We start from the raw sequence: 18067 nt of genomic DNA on the forward strand, positions 1-18067 counted from the left end.
AATAAGACAAAGAGAGATTAGAGAAGGTGAACCGGATCAAAATATTTACAAAAAAAATTTATTGACGAATTTTTCCTTAGATAATTACTAATAAATTTTTCTTTCGGTAATTGTTGACGAATTTTTCCTAAAATTTATGAACAAAATTACTAATTGATATAAATTTCTATGATAAATTTTATCGACTGCATTATTATTAACAAATTTTGATCCATTGAAAATGTGTTGAAAAAATAGTTATTACCGACATTATTAACATTTATTATGGATTTTGACAGTCTTTAATACCATTCTTTTTAGTGATTATGGATGTTATCATATGTTACACAACTTTCAATGGGGCTCATTGGTGTGCATAGTGTGATTGTTAATTCATTGATAAACATACCAAATCGTAAAAATAATATAAAATGATACGACTAAATATCGTTTCTCAATATACTCATGTAATACTAAATAATCATATAATTAATAACTCCTCCAAACTAAAGAATAATTCATGAATAAAAGATTATGTATAAGAAATAAATTGATAAAGAATAAAGGTTAAACTTTAAGGGTTGAAGATACTTAGAAATGAATACAAGTCAAAAAATTGTATGGTGTGACATTCTTAAGGTTAGATTTCACCAACTTTATTCTTGTGCATAGACAAACTCATCTCCCTCAAATATGAGGATAAAAAAAAAGATATTATATCCTTTGGATATAAATATAAAGATAAAATTAACTTTTTTTTTCATTGAAAATGAATATGTGATAAAATTTGTCTATCTACTGCCTGATATCTATTAGAATGTTGCTTAATTTAAACAGTTTAAAAATAAAGTACTAACATCACTGCTTTGCACTTAATTTTTTTGTCTTCTTAAAATTAAAATTTTAATTATAATAAGTGTCAAAAAAATATTTGATACTTACACAAAAAAATGGCCGTCAATGTTTTTTCTATAAATTATTAAGAAAATATATAAAATAACAAATCTTTATAAAAATTCAGTCTCTAAATACACCATTATAGAGACAAACATATATAAGAAATAAATTACTAATAAAATATAAAAGAAATTATTAACAACAAATAGATCTTGTAGTGGAAAGAGAGAAACAAACATTTAAACAATAAAATTTACTAGCAACAAATAATTATAATTTTATGTGTGTATAGTTCAAATTTATATAAATATAGTGATGAAGTTGAAAACCAAAATCACTTTTAAATTTTTAATAAAAAAATTATTCAATATAAATACAAACAATCATATAATTAAAAAATAATATTACTATTTTTTAAGTTGTAAAAAAATAGAAATAAATAAATTCTAGAAGTAAATAAATAAAAGACAATGAAATAGGTGTGAATATAAAACTTTTTCTTAAATAAATAATTTGAAACTACATAAATAATAATCTTATAAAGTAAAAATCATGTCTGAAAATATTATTAATAAAAGAAATTATAAAGATGTGTTTCAAAACACTAGTCTATTTAATCAAAATCAAGACATAGAATCATCAGTATGTCATTATCTTATTTAAAATATCATGATTTCGTCATTAAAAAATCGTATCGTAAGGTTAAAGGATGGAGAAAATTTTAATTGTTCAATTTAAAACAAAATATATATATATTCTGGTTGTTTATTTTTTTCACTTGAATAAAACGAAATTTCATAAGTTAGTACAGTTAAACAGTTACTTGTGTTAGAATTTGGAATACAAAAGATTTTCTTTTTTCATTGGTTAAATCAATCTCAAAATATGATGTTATTTTAGAATAACAATGAAAATATGAAATATATATTGAGCCAAGTACAATTTTAATCTTTTCCTAAAATAATCATTGTTCAAATTTACAAAGATAATAAAATATGTAATCTTATTCTGATAAAATTATTCTTTTTCTGTAACATGATTTATCTATTGAACGAAATATAAAACGATAGATGATGAAATTTTAAAAGGCAAATAATAAATTAAAAAATATTGAAATAAAGATTGTAGTTATTAAATGAAATAAAACACGAATATACATTTATAAGTACATTCGGTGGTGTATACTATGACAGACAAAACTAGGAGCTTGCCGAAGCAATTAATCTAAGATTCAATCTTCTAAGCCAAATTGAATGAAGTATCATATGCATCAAATCGAATGGCTTTGCGGGTCGATAAATCATAAAATGCCTTCGAACTCTCATCACATTCATATGCAATTTCAAATACCTATTCCTTGAAACTCTTTGCAGAATAGTTTTGATTTCTGGTATTTTCTCCACTGGAATCTCCAATGAAAACTGACTCCAATTCAACACATCAGAAAAGGGTAGAGAGTAATTACTACTAATTAACACAGGCACACACCCTGAAGTAAATGCTTCCACAACTCTAGGACTTGCTACTTCAAAACCACTCGGACACAAGCAAAACTTGCTTTCTCCCATTAATTTGAAGTAGTTCATGCCCTTTGGAAGAGATTCATAAACTTGAACTTCATTATCTTTTCCCTTCCAATAATTCAGCAAGATTGTTCGAATGTCACCATGTTCTCTTCCGGCAAAAAAAGCTAAAATGCTGCGATCGTCTGGGCGTTGCCCTAGATTGGGTGAACCTAGCTTTCCCTTTGCCAAATTCACTTCTGGGATAGACACATCTTTGTTAGGTATGAATCCTTCTGAGGTGTTGGCATTGCAAAGCACCCTCATGAAACTCTTGAACAGTTTTGGCTTCCCGAATGACACTTTCGGACCCTAAGTCATCAAACACAGATAATTATATATATACTTGTTTTACTATAATGATTCTGATTTTTTATAAACAAAAAATAAGATCTTACCCAATCATGACATGACAGTAAAAAATGGTCAGCGCCTTCACTTCTATTCCAATAAGGATACTTATCTGCAACAACACCGATATAATCTTCCACCAACCGCTGCAGGCGAATAGGCTTGTAATCTGAATGCTTCGTGATAGGCATGTAGACATATTGAACAATGTTAGCTATGCTGAAAGGAATGTAAAAAACGTGAGCTTCCTCAGGATTTCTTGTCCTGAAATGGCTCCACTTATCATAATTGTCTATTTCATCCATAAATTGCCCTTCAATGGCGTATATATTATTTACTGGTCCTTTGTGCACCAATGGCTGCTCTCCTTCCTCGTACACCCACACTTTGAATCTCTTTACCATCTCCATGTGGCTCCTGCATCAATCACGTTGTGTTTTAGAAATTCATTTCTGGGGAAACCCACTGCAACTGCGTAGCGGTTTCTTCTTCGACCACACTTCGAAACCTTTTTGATTATTCGAGACTTTCAGTAAAACAAAGCGTAGATCCACATGCTGTCATTAATGCATGGCCTTTAATATACGAACTTCCGTGTATCTATGCTGAAAACTACTGCCACCTTAGACTGTAATTAGTTTTATAAGAAAAAGTGTCATTCTGGAATTTTGTCTTAAGATGATTATTTGAAAAATATATTTCGACACTGACACTAAAATGTTTTATATTTTAAAAATACAAAAAATTATTTTTTAATAAACATTTTACTTTTATACTATATATTAAATAAATATAAAAATATATCACCTTATCTTTATTCTAAATATTTATATATTATTTTACAACATTTAAAGAAGTGTTGAAGAAATTATACAAGATACTTTTTATATATTTTTTAAATGTCAACAACATATGAACATGAAAACAATAATATAAAATCTAAATTTGATAAAATTTACATGATCGGTAATGAAAAAGGATTTTAATGCCAGTATTAATTATGAAATGATTTAAAGATGATTATTTTTTTAACTTATATATTTTTTCATAAATTATTATTTTTTATCCAGAGCTAAATTAAACATATTTCTTGTACGGAATTATATGGAGCTTCCTATTTTGAATCTAACCATGCACTATAAATTACATTTTTTTAATGTTCGGGATACTCATGTAATATTACGAAATATATTGTCATTGATAGCATTTTTTTTCTTCTTAACAGTAAGTCAACAATACTAAAAAAATGTGGTTAGCGGAATTGACAAGCATAAATAATCCTACAATAATTATATAATTTGAACTCCAAATACAGACAATAAAAATGTCAACTTCAACCAATATGTGAACATAATTAAAACCACAAAATTTGTGTGCTCTACCCAGATAACAACAAAGAAGGATATAGCAAAAATCCTCTATTTTTCAATATACTTTTAGCATGGATTAATTATAAAATCGATTACCAATTACAAGTAAAATTCATACAACAAAAAGAACAAACTCAGAGATATAATTAATAAATTTTATTCAATGCCACTTAATTAATTTTCTTAAAAAAGAAGTTTGTAAATGGGTGGTGTTTATCTAAGTAATTGATGAGCTTGAGAATTCAGAGCTTAACTGATAAAAAGCGTGTGGATTCCAGTAAATAGATCCTTTAGGAACAAAAGTTTGTCTGGTGTCGAAAGTATAGTTCCTTGAGCGGATAGATTCCTGAATTGCGGCTCGAGCTCGTGCCAATCCTTCTTCTATTTTCTCCAAACCAGCAAGTTTCTATCATAAACCAAACACAAAATTAAGAAAAGGGTAGACAATATGTACGGTAACATATACGAAACAAAAGCAAAAGAAAAAAAAAAAAAACATGTTACACGTTTAAGGCTGCTAATTACCTTGGTAGAGCTACTTAACACAGTGCTGTTATTGGTGGTTTGATTTGCAGGTGTGAAGTTGGAAAGAAGATGAAGCGATGGAGGTGACGGAGAGGGTGGAGGAGAGGGTGGAGGAGAAGGATAAGGAGAAGGATAAGAAGAAGGATAAGAAGAAGAAGGAGAGATGATATTTGTGTGGTTTTGTAGGTGTTTGACAGTGGAAGGAAGCAAAGGATGAGAAAAGAGAAAGTGGGTGGTGGTATTATTTTGCAGCTTGAAGGGAAAGAAGAGGAAGAAGGCAACAAAGCAAAAGACAGGGAATAAGAATGCAGAAATGGGGCATCTCAACCATTCCATTGCCTTAGCAACTTCACACACACACCCTTTGCCTTCTTATGCACACCACTTATTTATATCAAATGCTCTTCATTTATCATAAGCATAAAAGTAAAATTGATTTGTCCTTCTCCAATAAATGAGAGATATTTTTACTGCATCATAAGGTCGGTGACTTTCTCAAGAATCCAAAGCTTAATTTTTCATCCTAGCTGACGTAAACTGAATATATATGTTTTAGTTTGGCAGCATAACCTGGGGAGAAAAGTACTGTTCACATAGGTTGTCCGTGCGATGGGTAGAGGTGCCTCTTTCCAAACAGTTAAACTTCATGTTTTCCTCGTGCCAAACTTTAATAGTTTATTATAAAAATATTAAAAAATTAATTTTAACTTGAATGGTGTTTGATCATATATAATCTAAACTAAAATTTTTCATTTTCATAAATGAAAAGATCAATTGGACGAAGCCTGGGGATGCTAACTAGCTTTATTGTGCAGACGAATCCGAATCAAATGCGTAATGAGGGCATAGAAGGGCAGAAAGGTATACGAATAAGGGGACACCATTTTTAGATCCCTTAAAATGATGGTTTATTTATTTTCATAGTCTCTCTGACATAATTAATAAATTAAAGCAAGCAGCAGTAGTTTAAATGGAGCCAGCTTTGGCTGCACCATCTCAGACTGCTTTTGCCAACCTTCATATCAAAGTTTGAACATGATTGGAATTGCAGGTTGCAACCAACATGTTGAGGTAAAAGATGGTCCAACTTCAGAAATCACAGATAGGAAAGGTCCCTCTCATCAACACAGAATCCAAACTATCATATTTCATTTCTTTTCCTCTTGTATAAATTTAATCATATTTTTTGTATAATATAAGTCAAATAGAAATGAATATTTACATAAATTATTTCTGCATTATAGATGAAATATGATAGATGAAATTTAACAAGTGTTGCTTCCACTTGCAAACAATAGTACAGCCTGTAATGATTTTGCTCTCACTCGCTACTATTTATCAGATTTCAAAGGTTTCATCTTCCATCGCCTTATCATGACGAACAGAGTCACTTTGCCTATTGGCTTGGCTCACAATGGACAATTCCGAAAGTGACATATCACACACTAATTCAATTCAAATTTTAAATAAAAACATATCAATTACTTCTTATTATTAAAACTTTTTATTAACATACAAATAAATGTTCTCCTAATAATTTTTCAAGATGCTTGTTAATAGATTGCTCAAAATATTAACAATACAGTGACAGATTTAAAAGTGTAAATTGTTATGTTTGGTTGAATCTGATGTCAGACCATTAGACAATTTTCATTCATTTATTTAAAACAAAAATTAAAAGCAACATATATAAACTTTTAAAATATAAACTAAATTAATGAAACTAATTGTTTTTAGATTAAGTGGTTAGATGTCTAAATTTTATAATTTAATAAAACAATACACTTTTAATTTTTTTTAAATATGATTATTATTTTATAAATAAAATATTCATTAACGTATCAGATCCACATAAATAAATTTTAAATGAATTAAATCAAATTAGTCCAATTTGATTTAAATTAGAGTTTTTTTTCTAATTTATTTTATTTTACAAAGTTTTGAAAACTAGTAAACTATTCGTTACCATCATAAATACTTACATCATAAAATAAAAGTAAATATATTAATTATGACCAAATAAGGTATTAGCAATTTTAGACATTAATTAATATGTTGTTTGTGAGTCATTAGGCCAAACTTCATCATTGTAGCCCATAATTACTGTCACGGTCTGTCGCGGTCCGTCACAGCCAGAGTTATTATCCTTATCTCAGCCATGGATCACCGATCCTTTTCAATTGAATAACAAAGGCTTAAATCCTTAATTGATTTTCATGTTAGGATGTAAACTTTTCAGTTTAGTATCCGTTTTTAAAAGTGTATACATTGGATCTTTATGTTTTGCAATTTGTGTCAATTTAGTGAATTAATGACACTTCAAATAAGTTTGTAACAGCAATTAGAAGGTGTCGAAACGTTCAAATATTTAATAAACATGCTGCAACTCAAAATGACTTGTCCACTTGCAATTTTCAAGCCAAATTGATGGTTCAAAAAGACTAAATTGACACAAATTGCAAAACATGGGGACCAATATATACATTTTTAAAAACGAGTACTAAACTGAAAATTCCCTCTTAACATAGGGACCAATTAAGGATTTAAGCCAATAACAAAATAACAGTATTAATAGCAGCAGTATTTCTTTGGAAATGAAAGAAAATTACCAATATTTTTATTTGATTCATTGTTTCTAATTAGTCGATTATGGATCATAAAACTCATGCGGCGTATATCACTACATACGAGTTTTAACCTTCGTTATTAAATAAAAATATATAATATAGTATAGCCTGATAAAAATTGTATTTTACAAACATAAATAAATTATGCCTATTGATTATAAAATTAATATAAATAAATATATAAAACTAAAACATTAAATCATATAATGTTAATTTTATTTTTCTTACAAAAAAATATTATTTATTAATAAAAATCAAATTAACTTAACACAATAATTTCCTCATAAAAACACCAAAAACTTGAAACTTTATATGTTTAAAACAATATAAACACTAACATTGTCATCTTCTAAGACTTTAAAAAACCTTTAATTAATTTAAAAAGTTTATAACAAACTAAAAGTATAATTACTTTTTTACTAAAGTCTTAAAAAATCATCTTTCAAAATATCTCCAAAGGATAAATAATTATCATAAATTCAACATAAATAAACGTTTATATTTATGAAAATACTAAAGAATTATTTGCATATTCACTTTAACTACCTTAAAAACAAATGAGAAGATATAACCAATAAAATTTCGATCATGCTTACTTACATCAATTTTTATGTATTGTGATGAAAAATATTAATAATTTTCTTTTACTTAATTTATTTAATATATAAATTTATAGATAAAAATACGAGCCAGTAGAATACATAATAAGCTGTCTAGTTATTTTATATAAACTTTAAAATACCCATGTGAGTGATGTATAAGAATATGGTTAAATAATTTTAATTTTATAAAAAAAAATTGAAGACCAGAGACATTATTTTATATTATGAATTTATCACAATCAAAAAAAAAAAAAATCACTCATAATTCATATAATGTGTGAACCTTAAAGTGAGCGAGCTTTAAGGGGTTATCTCCAATGGAGCATATCACTAAATTGCAGAGAATTATCATCACAAATTATGACGGCAACTTGGTGCCCACTCGTGCCCACTTCAGCGCAAACAAAACTTCTTTTGTCCCATTTACTTTCTGTACTTTGTGCCCATTCCATTAAAAGATTCTTATGTCTACTTTTCACCCTTTCAAAGATGCTTATGTTAATGAGCCTAAGTTTTCACTTATGTATTCTTTCTTATGATTTCTCTACAAAAAAACTCCAATTTCATTATCGTTCTCTGATGGGCTAAACCTGAGAAGAAAAGCTAAGAGTTGAGGATTGCCATACCATTTTTGGTGTTTGAAAACAACTGTTAAACTCAACCTTTTCATATGGACTTATACCGAATGGTGACATATATGAAAGAACAAAGTACTGACATCAGTAGAAAACTGACAGTTTGTAGTTATGGGAATGGAACAGAAGAGAATCTCGTCTTATTATTATGAAGGTGTTAGTTGGAAATTTAGCCTTCTGAGCCAAAGTGAGTGGAGTATCATATGTATCAAATCAAAGGGCTTTGCAGGCCTGTTTATCACAAAATGCCTTCCAACGCTCCTCACATTGTAATACAACTTTCTATACTTATCTCTCGAAACATTTTGTAAAATAATCTTAATCTCTGCAATTCTCTCAACTGCAATTTCTAAAGAGAACTCACTCCAATCAAGCACATCACTGAAAGGTAAAGAGTAATTATCAGAGATTATTACAGGGACACACCCTGCATAGATGGCTTCCACAACCCTAGGACTTGCCACTTCATGCCCACTGGGGCACAGACAAAACTTGCTCAGACCCATCAACTTTGTGTAATCTTCACCCTTTTCAAGGTACTCGTGAACTTCAACTTCTCTATCCTTCTTCTTCCATCGCTTTAGCAGTGTTTTTCGAATCTTACCATGGGCACCACCGGCAAAAAAGGCTAATATTGGACGATTACTGAGGTGCTGCCCCATATTAGGTGGACCAAGCTTTCCAACAGGTAAATACACTTCCGGAATGGAGACATCTCTGTTCGGTTGAAACCCTTCCGAAGTGTTGGCATTGCAAAGTACTCTGATGAAGTATTTGAAGAGTTCAGGATTCGCATATGACACTTTTGGACCCTGAATCATCATCATCACAACCAATTGGATAAAAACATCAACCTAAGATCTTAACGTTAAAAAGCAGGGTATGTATGTCATATGTGTACCCACCCAATCATGGCATGAAACAAGAAAATGGTCGGCACCTTTGCTTCTGTTCCAATAAGGATATTTATTTGCAACAACTTTGATGTAATCCTCCACCAACCGTTGTAAGCGTGGAGGATCATAGTCGGATCTGGACCTTCTGGGCTTGTAAACATACCGAATGACCTTCGATACGCTGAAGGGAAGAAAGAAGAGATGGGCCTGTTCTGGATTATGGGCCTTGAATGGGCTCTTCTTAGCCATGTCCATTTCATCGATGAATTGGCCTTCAATGGAGTATTTGTTGTTTACAGGCCCATCATGCACCAATGGCTGCTCTCCTTCCTCGTACACCCAAACCTTCAATCTTTTCATCATCTCCACGTGGCTCCTGTACTTTTCCCGTTGTAGAGAACGTTAAGCCCATGGAACCTCTTCATATATTTAGGATAAAACGAAAATAAATATTAAATGTTTTTTTTTCATATTAAAATTAAATTTGCTTCTGTATTAAATTTTAAATAAATGAATATAGTTATTTTTAGTCTAATTGTGTTAATTATTTTATATATCAAATTTTTACTTTAAATAAATGATATAGTTATTTTAATTTAATTATATTAATTATTTTACGTATTAAATATTTTTCAACAAATATTGAAATCAAACTGTGTGAAATAGTATAATTCAAATATTAATATGAAGTGGCACATAAAAAAAAGGAACGAATTCTAATTTATGTAAAAAATTTGAAATTAAAAATATATTTAAGTAGCTTATCATCTTTTTCTTGAAACAGTAACAAATTTTTTCAAGAATTACATTCTTTTAAGTATGCATTATTTTAGGATTTTGAAATCCTTGATAAAACCCTAACCCCAAATTTGAGGGTTGCAGAAACACAGAAGAAAGATAGGATCTTATCTGTGGAAAAAGACAATTTTGTAGTACATTTATGCACAATACGAACTACAGTGACAAAAAATGTAGAACAGTTATTTCTGAAAAAAAAGTACTTTTGCAATATCAAACCAAAAAAAGACAGATTCAGAATGGGTCATACTTAACTGGTGGAAAGCTTGTGGATTTCGGTAAATGGAAGCTTTTGGGACAAAATTTGCTTTGAAGAGGGAAGTCTGGTTATTGTACCGAATTGCTTTCTGGATGAATGCTCGCGAACGAGCTAAACCTTCTTCAATCCTCTCCAAACTTGTCACCTTCTTCATGCCATGGCCAAACTGAAAATTAAAGACAAAGGGTATCAATCTAAGAACAATTAGAACAACATTTCAAAAGATGGTGAAGGTTGAATACCTTGATCCGTGTAAGATCTGTATTGTTGTAGGCTTCATTGGGGGTGGATAGAAGTTCTTGGGGAGAAGTACTGCCTCTGATACTAGAAATATTGAAAGGAGAATCTGAGTGAACATGAATCGCTGGATAATCATGGGAGGGGGTGAAACAAATTAGGAAAAAATTAAGGAAAAACACTAGAAAGATTAAAGAAGACAGTGGTGATTTGAAAACTTTCATCAATTCTTTCAGAGCTTTGGAAATCTGCTCCCGAAAACCTCTCTTTCACCAACCATTTATGAGATTGATCATCAATAATTGATGATTTAACACCCCACACCAAATAAACAACTTATTTTTTATAACAGAGCAACCCAATACTTCTTTTTCACTAATGACAAATTCTTTAGTAACTTTTCTAAAGTATCTCTATTACAGCATCCATCCAAAGAAGAAACACTTCTTTCACTTCAAACGAGAAAGGGTTTTACTTTTTGATATAGAAAAAATACTTGAAAAGTAGTAATTCTTCTCTTCTACACAAGTAACAATTTTAACTAAGTAACTCACTCCCTCTCAATTACTTCTTTTTAAAAATAGATTCTCTGGGAGGTGCTCTCATCTAACTTTTAACTTTATAGCTAGCCAACAATGTAATCAATAAGTGCTGCCATCAGCTATGACCCACCTACAATACAAAAATGTTCTGGTGAACACGTGTAAAGTTGAGTTCTTACGTTCTTTTTTTGGACTACTGAAATTATAAATTCTGGCCTCAGCAATCGTGTTTAATGCGGAGAAATCTTATATCTTTTGACAGCTTTTCCAATACTTCATTAAATATTATAAAATGAAAAGTAAATAGTCTTAAAAATACAAAAAAAAAAAAAACATTTAACGCTTCATTTCTTACTCAAATTAGTAACAGCTATGCACAACTAAACAGGGGAAGCAAAACAGAACAGTGGTGGCAAGTTCATAATGTTGTGAAGAGTAATCAGAATATTTTACATCTACACTGAGAAATTTGTACCAAGGGGAACCTCATACTATTTGCATAAGAATGAGAATTGTAAATCAATTGAATTCATCGAAAATTGAGGTACTACTATTTCTTCGCATTGCAACTTTGGGGCCATGATTTAACATACAATTATCAACTTAATCACCATTTGCCTATCGAAAATGCTGATTTCAACTGAATATGTAATGTTCACAAGACTAGTCACATTGGAAATCTTGAACAACTACATCTCCCTTTAGCTTAGAACATACACAGCTCAGATAAACCAGAAACAGTGACTCAACTTAACCAAAAATAGTTTATATAACATCTTACGAGTTGTATCCAAATGGGCTTAAGAGTGGAAAATCAAGAAATGGAGAAACATTCCTTATTGTGAAGCCGTGAGCCTGAAGTTCAGTCTTCTAAGCCAAATTGAGTGAAGTATCATGTGCATCAAATCAAATGGCTTAGCTGGTCTATTCATCACAAAGTGTCTCCGAACTCTTCTCACATTTCTGTGCAATTTCATGTACTTCCCATCCGATACATTTTGTAATATAGCCTTGATCTTTGGTATATTCTTAACTGGGATTTGTACGGAAAACCGATTCCAGTTAAGCACATCACCGAAGGGCAAAGTATAGTTCTCAGAAATGATCACAGGAACACAGCCTGCATTAATCGCTTCTACAACTCTAGGACTAGCCACTTCATACCCACTGGGGCACAAGCAGAACTTGCTCAGTCCCATTAACTCGGTATAGTTTTGGCCACTTTGAAGGTACTCATGAACTTGAACTTGGTTATCTTTGTCCTTCCAGTGCTTCAGAAGCAACTTCCTGATGTAACCATGAGCTCCACCAGAAAAAAATGCTAGTATGGTGCGGTTCATGGGGTGCTGGCCCAAATTTGGTGGTCCCAGTTTTCCAACGGGCAAGTACACTTCCGGGATAGCCACGTCCCTCTTGGGCTGGAATCCTTCTGATGTGTTGGCATTGCATAAAACTCTGATGAAGTTCTTGAAGAGCTTAGGATTGGCATGTGATATTTCTGGTGCCTGAATCATCAAGTAAAGTAAAAACACTTGTTATGATTATAAAATTATAAAGGTACTTCTTTTCGGTCAAAAACCCTCTAAAAAAGGGTCACATACATGCAGAGTTATGAAAAATTATCAATCGCAAAATACTGAAGTTACAAGGCATGTGACATATATGAAATAACAAGAACAATTTTAAGATGAGTACCCAATCGTGACAGGAGAGGAGAAAATGATCTGCACCACTGCTTCTGTTCCAATAAGGATACTTTTCTGCCACCACGCCAATGTAATCCTCCACCAACCGTTGTAAGCGGTCACGGCGATAATCATTTTGGGACATTAAAGGTTTATAAACATAATGAACCACATTAACCACGCTAAAGGGTAGGAAAAAGGCGTGTGCCATATCAGGGTTCCTAGCCTTGAAGGGACTCCTCTTGCTGTTGTCCAATTCATCAATGAACTGACCCTCAATGGCGTATATATCATTCACTGGCCCATAATGCACTAATGGTTGTTCTCCTTCCTCGTACACCCACACTTTGAATCTCTTCACCATCTCCTTGTGGCTCCTGCTTTTCATTTTATTAAAAAACATCACTTGTTAGTAACAACAATGTTCATATTTTTTGTGTGCATGTGTGTAGCCTAGATAGAGTATGCTATTATAAGCAAGGTTTTAAAGGACTTTTTATCACAATTGTGGCCACAATTTAAAACCTTGACTACAGGTAAAGACGGTGAAGATATTTAGGAATCTTTCAACTTAACCGGTGAAAAGCATGAGGGTTTCTATAAATGGACCCTTTTGGTATAAAGTCTTCTTGCTTTCCTGAATTGTTGTGGTTCCTAGAGAGAATTGCTTCCTGGATTGAGGCTCGAGCCTTTGCTAAACCTTCTTCAATTACATCAAAGCTAGTCCTTTTCTGCAAAAAATGAAAAAAAAAAAAGTTTTCTTTCCTTAGAAAATTGGGTACTGAAAACAGTGTCGTGTATAATATATATATATATATATATATACACACACATATATATATATAATATGTGTGTGTGTTTGAGGGTATGCGTGTGTGTTAGGAAGTTTGACTCCAAAACTTAGTGGTTAACTTTTGCACACCTTAGTGATATGGCCAAGGCTTGTATTTGCAGAGTTGGCTAGAAAGTGAAGATGGGGTTGTACTTGTGTTGTGATGGCTTTGATGGTGGAAAGGGAGAAATATGGAAAATCGATGGAAAGGTGAGTTCCCTTGAGATGAGTGAAGAAAATGAAGAGAAGAATGGGGAGAAAAAATGGGAATAACAGAGAGGGTGGGGAGCATCTAAGGGGCACCATGGTAGTTCATGGATTGAATGTAACCGTAGCTATATAATCAACAATTTTCAACATAGTAATCTTAAGTCATGTGAACATGTCTAAGAAGTTGCAGACCTAAGTTATTGTATAATCTTTTCACGAAGTTTTTAGCATTATCGGGCGTTTAGTTTGTGGTTGAAGGCATGTGGAATAGACCATAAAAGTAGGGCTTTGTATTCAGAAACTGGCACGTTAATCACCATAGCATTTATTTCTGTGCAAAGAAATGACATTTTACTTGCCTGAGATGACAAAATTTTGAGCTCAAACATGTAAATTCCAAGTGTACATCAATGAATGTTCACTCTCGCTGAAAGTAAAGAAAACGCAGATAATTCATGGATAAACAGAAGATCTTAGGTTTTTTGGAATGACCATGATGAAAAGTTAGAAGAAAGCACTTTGGTTTATCCATGAATTATCTGCGTTTTCTTTATCATTTCATTCCAAGGTTTTTTATCATGTCTTCCGCACATTTGTTTCCCAGAATTAGAAATCCAAAATCATGATTTTTCTTCATCCCTCTAATTACCCTGGTTCATTCTCACCACTGTCCTATTACACGAGCAGTGCATTGAAAGTCTGGAACGATATTGGTTTCATTTTCGTCAACATTATCGGCCCCACTAATGATACATCTAACGAGGCATATGCCTTTGCAACTTCATCATATTTAGAAATTTTAATAATTAAAAAAATGTACTCTTATGTATAATTATTAAATAATTGAGAATAAAATATTATATATTTTTTTAAAAATACTAGTTATGAGAGAACAATATTTAACAAGAGAGTTTTAATAGAAATATAGAAATCAATAAATAATTAAAGTTTTAAAAGTTGAATTTTGAATAAAGAGAAGGAAGAAGTCAAGGGAAAAGATAGAGAGTGTTACATTTTATTTTTCTTGTTTCTTTTTATTTTTATTTTGTCTTCTTTTTTGTGTGTATATATATATATATATATATATATGTGTGTGTGTGTGTGAGAGAGAGAGAGTTGGGCTAAATTATGGTTATTTTTTATTTGGTTATTATTTTTTTAATGATTTATGACTTTCGTGGGTAGAGGATTATTATTGATTTATTTGTGTGTGTGGTGATTCAATAAAAGGTAGTAAAAAATAACTTTTTCGCAATTTTCGTCAATTTTTTGTATATTGAGTTTTACACAACTTGGTAAACTTTGTGAAAAAGTTACAACTCGAACAATTTATTATCTTACACAACTTAATAACCCCTAAGAGACCAAACATCATACATCACAAAAACAATAACAATATTTTTCATTAAATGAAAACTATTGTTATATTGCTTATTTAGCTCATTTTTTATTTGCATATACTATAACCATATTTTTATTTTTATACTCAAGATGATCATATAAGTAATAAAGAAGATGTATAATGATAAAGAATAAGAGTTGAACAAGACTAGTTAATGTTTAGGATATACTAGAATTATATTTCATTAGTACTTTATTTTTTTCAATAAAAAATGTTTGTAAAGCAATCATTTTCTTTTTTTAATTGAAAATTTCAAAAATTAAAAATAAAATTTTATTTTTATTATATAATTTGTATTAATTATAAATAAGCCAAAAATTATACTCTTACAAATCACGACACTCATATTCAATTGTAATCATTTATCATATTCAAAAAGTCTTTGATATTAATTCGATGTAATTTCGATAAATAAAAAATATTAAGAAGACAAAACATCTAAATAAATTAAAATTAAAATTCAAAATTTTGTCAAGTATTTCTGAATAATTTTTGCTATTATGGCCTTCCTGCTATCAATTTATAAAGAAAGTTTCTCCATGACTACTTTATTTTGATAATACGTAAAGAAAAAATAAAAAATCATCCAGAACAATAATAAAAAATATTAATTTTTATTTTTATTTATTCAAACACTCTATATTCTTAACTTCTGTTATTCAAAATATTGGTTTACTTATTTGTTTTTTATTTTTCAAATTACAGTGAATTAGCATTATTATATTAATTAATAAACTACATTATAAAAAACATAAAAAATAAATAAAAACAGTGATTTAAAATTAAAAAGTGTTTAATTAGTAATTTGATTACAATATTAAGTTTTTAATTTATTTTAGTCTTATATTTATATTTTACTTAACTGACATTATATTTTAGGGTTAAATATGTTTTTGGTCTCTATACTTTGGGGTGATTTTGGTTTTAGTTCTTCTTTCAAATCAAGGTACAATTTAGTCTTTCAACTTTAGAAAACTCTGGTTTTAGTCCTTTTTACCAATTTTTTTTAACTTTATTTGCGGTTTCAAACGCGTTTCATTATATCATTTGGATTGTTTACACTGACACATTTTTGCTTCAATGTTAACCCTATATAAGGACTAAAAACATATTTAACCCTATATTTTATTTACCGAGTTTCTATTAAAAGAAAAGCTATGTTATGTTAAATTGGAGTTGATATTATTTAGAATGTGCAATCTATCATAATATAGGTAATTTCATACCTATCTTAGAATTCTGTCATATTTTTGGTTAAGTTTATTTGAAAAAAATATATATAAAAATATCAACGAGTATCCATAAGTTTTCTTAGATATAAAACATTAAGCAAATATTTATTTATGGATATCCAGACTGCTGGATTTCTTAGGACGAAATAGCATATAAAACATACACGGTACTCTATCCAAATCCTTATCATCCCTCCATCCATTAAACTTTTTAATTTTGTCAATTTTTTAATAACGAAAGTAAATTAATGTGGAAAAAGCATCCAAATGATGTAATTTAGCTTTTTCAAAATTATGAAAATGGTGGAAATGTTAAAATAATTGCAAAAATTTAGTTTAGTATAATTTCACTGTGAAGAAATTATACGAGTTTGATACAATTTTGACGTACTGAAGTGAAGTGTGTCAGTTTAAGACAACTTTAATAAATTTTATAATTTTTAAAAAATTTAATTAAAGTTATGTCAATTTATATATTTTATTTACATTATATATTTTTTAATTTTAATTAAAGTTGTGTTTCTTCTTTTCTCATCCATGGAAGTTTGCCGCGTGGCTGTTTTGTGATATGTTGTTAGTCACAGCTTATCATGACCATGTATTTTGTGGTGATAGATAAATGGATAATTATATTTTTTTTATTAGTGTAAAATTATTTCACAATTAATAATAATAATTTTAAATACTAAAATAATTTATAAATGATGGTAAAATATTATAAAAATTGTCAAAATATTATCTGATACATAGATAAAAGCTTATCTGTTGCGTTGCTTTTTCTATGTTCTTCTTTTTTCTTTTTTTTTTATCAATTCATTGTTAGATTGTTAATAATGCCATAAAATGTTACGCTAAAATGTCATTAATAAAAAAGTAAAGTGGTAAATTTTATAAAGTTAAAAATTATCCTAAACGATTAATGATGAGAAATTAGAATTGTTAAAATGGGTCACAATTCGCAGCTAATTCAGTTTATCACGGGTTTGGACCGGGTTGAATGTAAAAAAATTATATATTTCAAACTAACTCATTTAAACCCTACTCATATGGATTGAACTTGTAGTGGACTAAATTAGTCCACCAACCCACTTACCTAATCTTATTTTATTAAAATTTAATTTGATTTTATAAAAAAATATTTATTACTTTTTTTACTTGAAAAAGTTATCTAAGTTTTTTATTTTTAAAATTAATTAAATAGTGTTTAAATTGTAGAAAATTTATAATTTATTTTAAAAAAATTATAATTAAGTAAATAAATGAATCAGTTTTTCTATCTATCATTTCCCTGCTGAATCGGGTTGACTTTGAATATTTCTAATTCACTATTAAATAAACCAAAATTTTTCTAACTCAGAAATAAATAAACCAAATTAAATTAAGGACATACCTTTGCGAATGAAGTGAAGTTACAGCACAAAGTAGT

General features: G+C 29.7%; 3 protein-coding genes across 5 annotated transcripts; all 3 read right to left on the reverse strand.

Annotated features, from left to right (window-relative positions):
- Positions 1-1986: 1986 nt before the first annotated feature.
- On the reverse strand, positions 1987-5092 carry LOC106765432 (probable glycosyltransferase At3g42180). Its single transcript, XM_014650054.2, has 4 exons — positions 4685-5092; positions 4414-4565; positions 2837-3206; positions 1987-2750 (listed from the first exon to the last, which is right to left on the reverse strand). The coding sequence occupies exons 1-4, from the start codon at positions 5018-5020 to the stop codon at positions 2076-2078; spliced, it is 1533 nt and encodes a 510-aa protein (XP_014505540.1). The 5' UTR covers positions 5021-5092; the 3' UTR covers positions 1987-2075.
- A 3574-nt stretch (positions 5093-8666) lies between these two features.
- LOC106767146 (probable glycosyltransferase At3g42180) lies at positions 8667-11310 on the reverse strand. 3 transcript variants are annotated; one of them, XM_014651981.2, is made up of 4 exons: positions 10744-11310; positions 10498-10667; positions 9454-9820; positions 8667-9360 (listed from the first exon to the last, which is right to left on the reverse strand). In XM_014651981.2, the coding sequence occupies exons 1-4, from the start codon at positions 10960-10962 to the stop codon at positions 8695-8697; spliced, it is 1422 nt and encodes a 473-aa protein (XP_014507467.1). In that variant the 5' UTR covers positions 10963-11310; the 3' UTR covers positions 8667-8694. The 3 variants fall into 3 exon arrangements, with proteins under 3 accessions (XP_014507467.1, XP_022639516.1, XP_022639517.1); XM_022783795.1 differs by lacking the exon at positions 10744-11310 and having other exon boundaries at positions 10493-10606; XM_022783796.1 differs by lacking the exon at positions 10744-11310 and having other exon boundaries at positions 9454-9825; positions 10493-10606.
- A 278-nt stretch (positions 11311-11588) lies between these two features.
- LOC106766474 (probable glycosyltransferase At5g20260) lies at positions 11589-14501 on the reverse strand. Its single transcript, XM_014651200.2, has 4 exons — positions 13888-14501; positions 13542-13696; positions 12976-13342; positions 11589-12785 (listed from the first exon to the last, which is right to left on the reverse strand). The coding sequence occupies exons 1-4, from the start codon at positions 14101-14103 to the stop codon at positions 12117-12119; spliced, it is 1407 nt and encodes a 468-aa protein (XP_014506686.1). The 5' UTR covers positions 14104-14501; the 3' UTR covers positions 11589-12116.
- Between the last annotated feature and the right edge of the window lie 3566 nt (positions 14502-18067).

The sequence above is a fragment of the Vigna radiata genome, chromosome 7 (genome assembly GCF_000741045.1).
Source record: "Vigna radiata var. radiata cultivar VC1973A chromosome 7, Vradiata_ver6, whole genome shotgun sequence".
Taxonomy (NCBI): Eukaryota; Viridiplantae; Streptophyta; class Magnoliopsida; order Fabales; family Fabaceae; genus Vigna; species Vigna radiata.

What these genes read in the sequence shown, in the direction of transcription:
- LOC106766474 (XM_014651200.2), bottom strand. Translation starts at nt 14,103, where the DNA reads ATGGTGCCCCTTAGATGCTCCCCACCCTCTCTGTTATTCCCATTTTTT. An exon ending in GCCTTGGCCATATCACTAAG is followed by an intron (nt 13,697 to 13,887) that starts GTGTGCAAAAGT and finishes CATTTTTTGCAG; the next exon opens with AAAAGGACTAGCTTTGATGT. An exon ending in TCCTCTCCTGTCACGATTGG is followed by an intron (nt 12,786 to 12,975) that starts GTACTCATCTTA and finishes TTGATGATTCAG; the next exon opens with GCACCAGAAATATCACATGC.
- LOC106767146 (XM_014651981.2), bottom strand. Translation starts at nt 10,962, where the DNA reads ATGAAAGTTTTCAAATCACCACTGTCTTCTTTAATCTTTCTAGTGTTT. An exon ending in AATCCACAAGCTTTCCACCA is followed by an intron (nt 9,821 to 10,497) that starts GTTAAGTATGAC and finishes GGAAAAGTACAG; the next exon opens with GAGCCACGTGGAGATGATGA. An exon ending in TTGTTTCATGCCATGATTGG is followed by an intron (nt 9,361 to 9,453) that starts GTGGGTACACAT and finishes ATGATGATTCAG; the next exon opens with GGTCCAAAAGTGTCATATGC.
- LOC106765432 (XM_014650054.2), bottom strand. Translation starts at nt 5,020, where the DNA reads ATGGAATGGTTGAGATGCCCCATTTCTGCATTCTTATTCCCTGTCTTT. An exon ending in AATCCACACGCTTTTTATCA is followed by an intron (nt 3,207 to 4,413) that starts GTTAAGCTCTGA and finishes TGATTGATGCAG; the next exon opens with GAGCCACATGGAGATGGTAA. An exon ending in TACTGTCATGTCATGATTGG is followed by an intron (nt 2,751 to 2,836) that starts GTAAGATCTTAT and finishes TTGATGACTTAG; the next exon opens with GGTCCGAAAGTGTCATTCGG.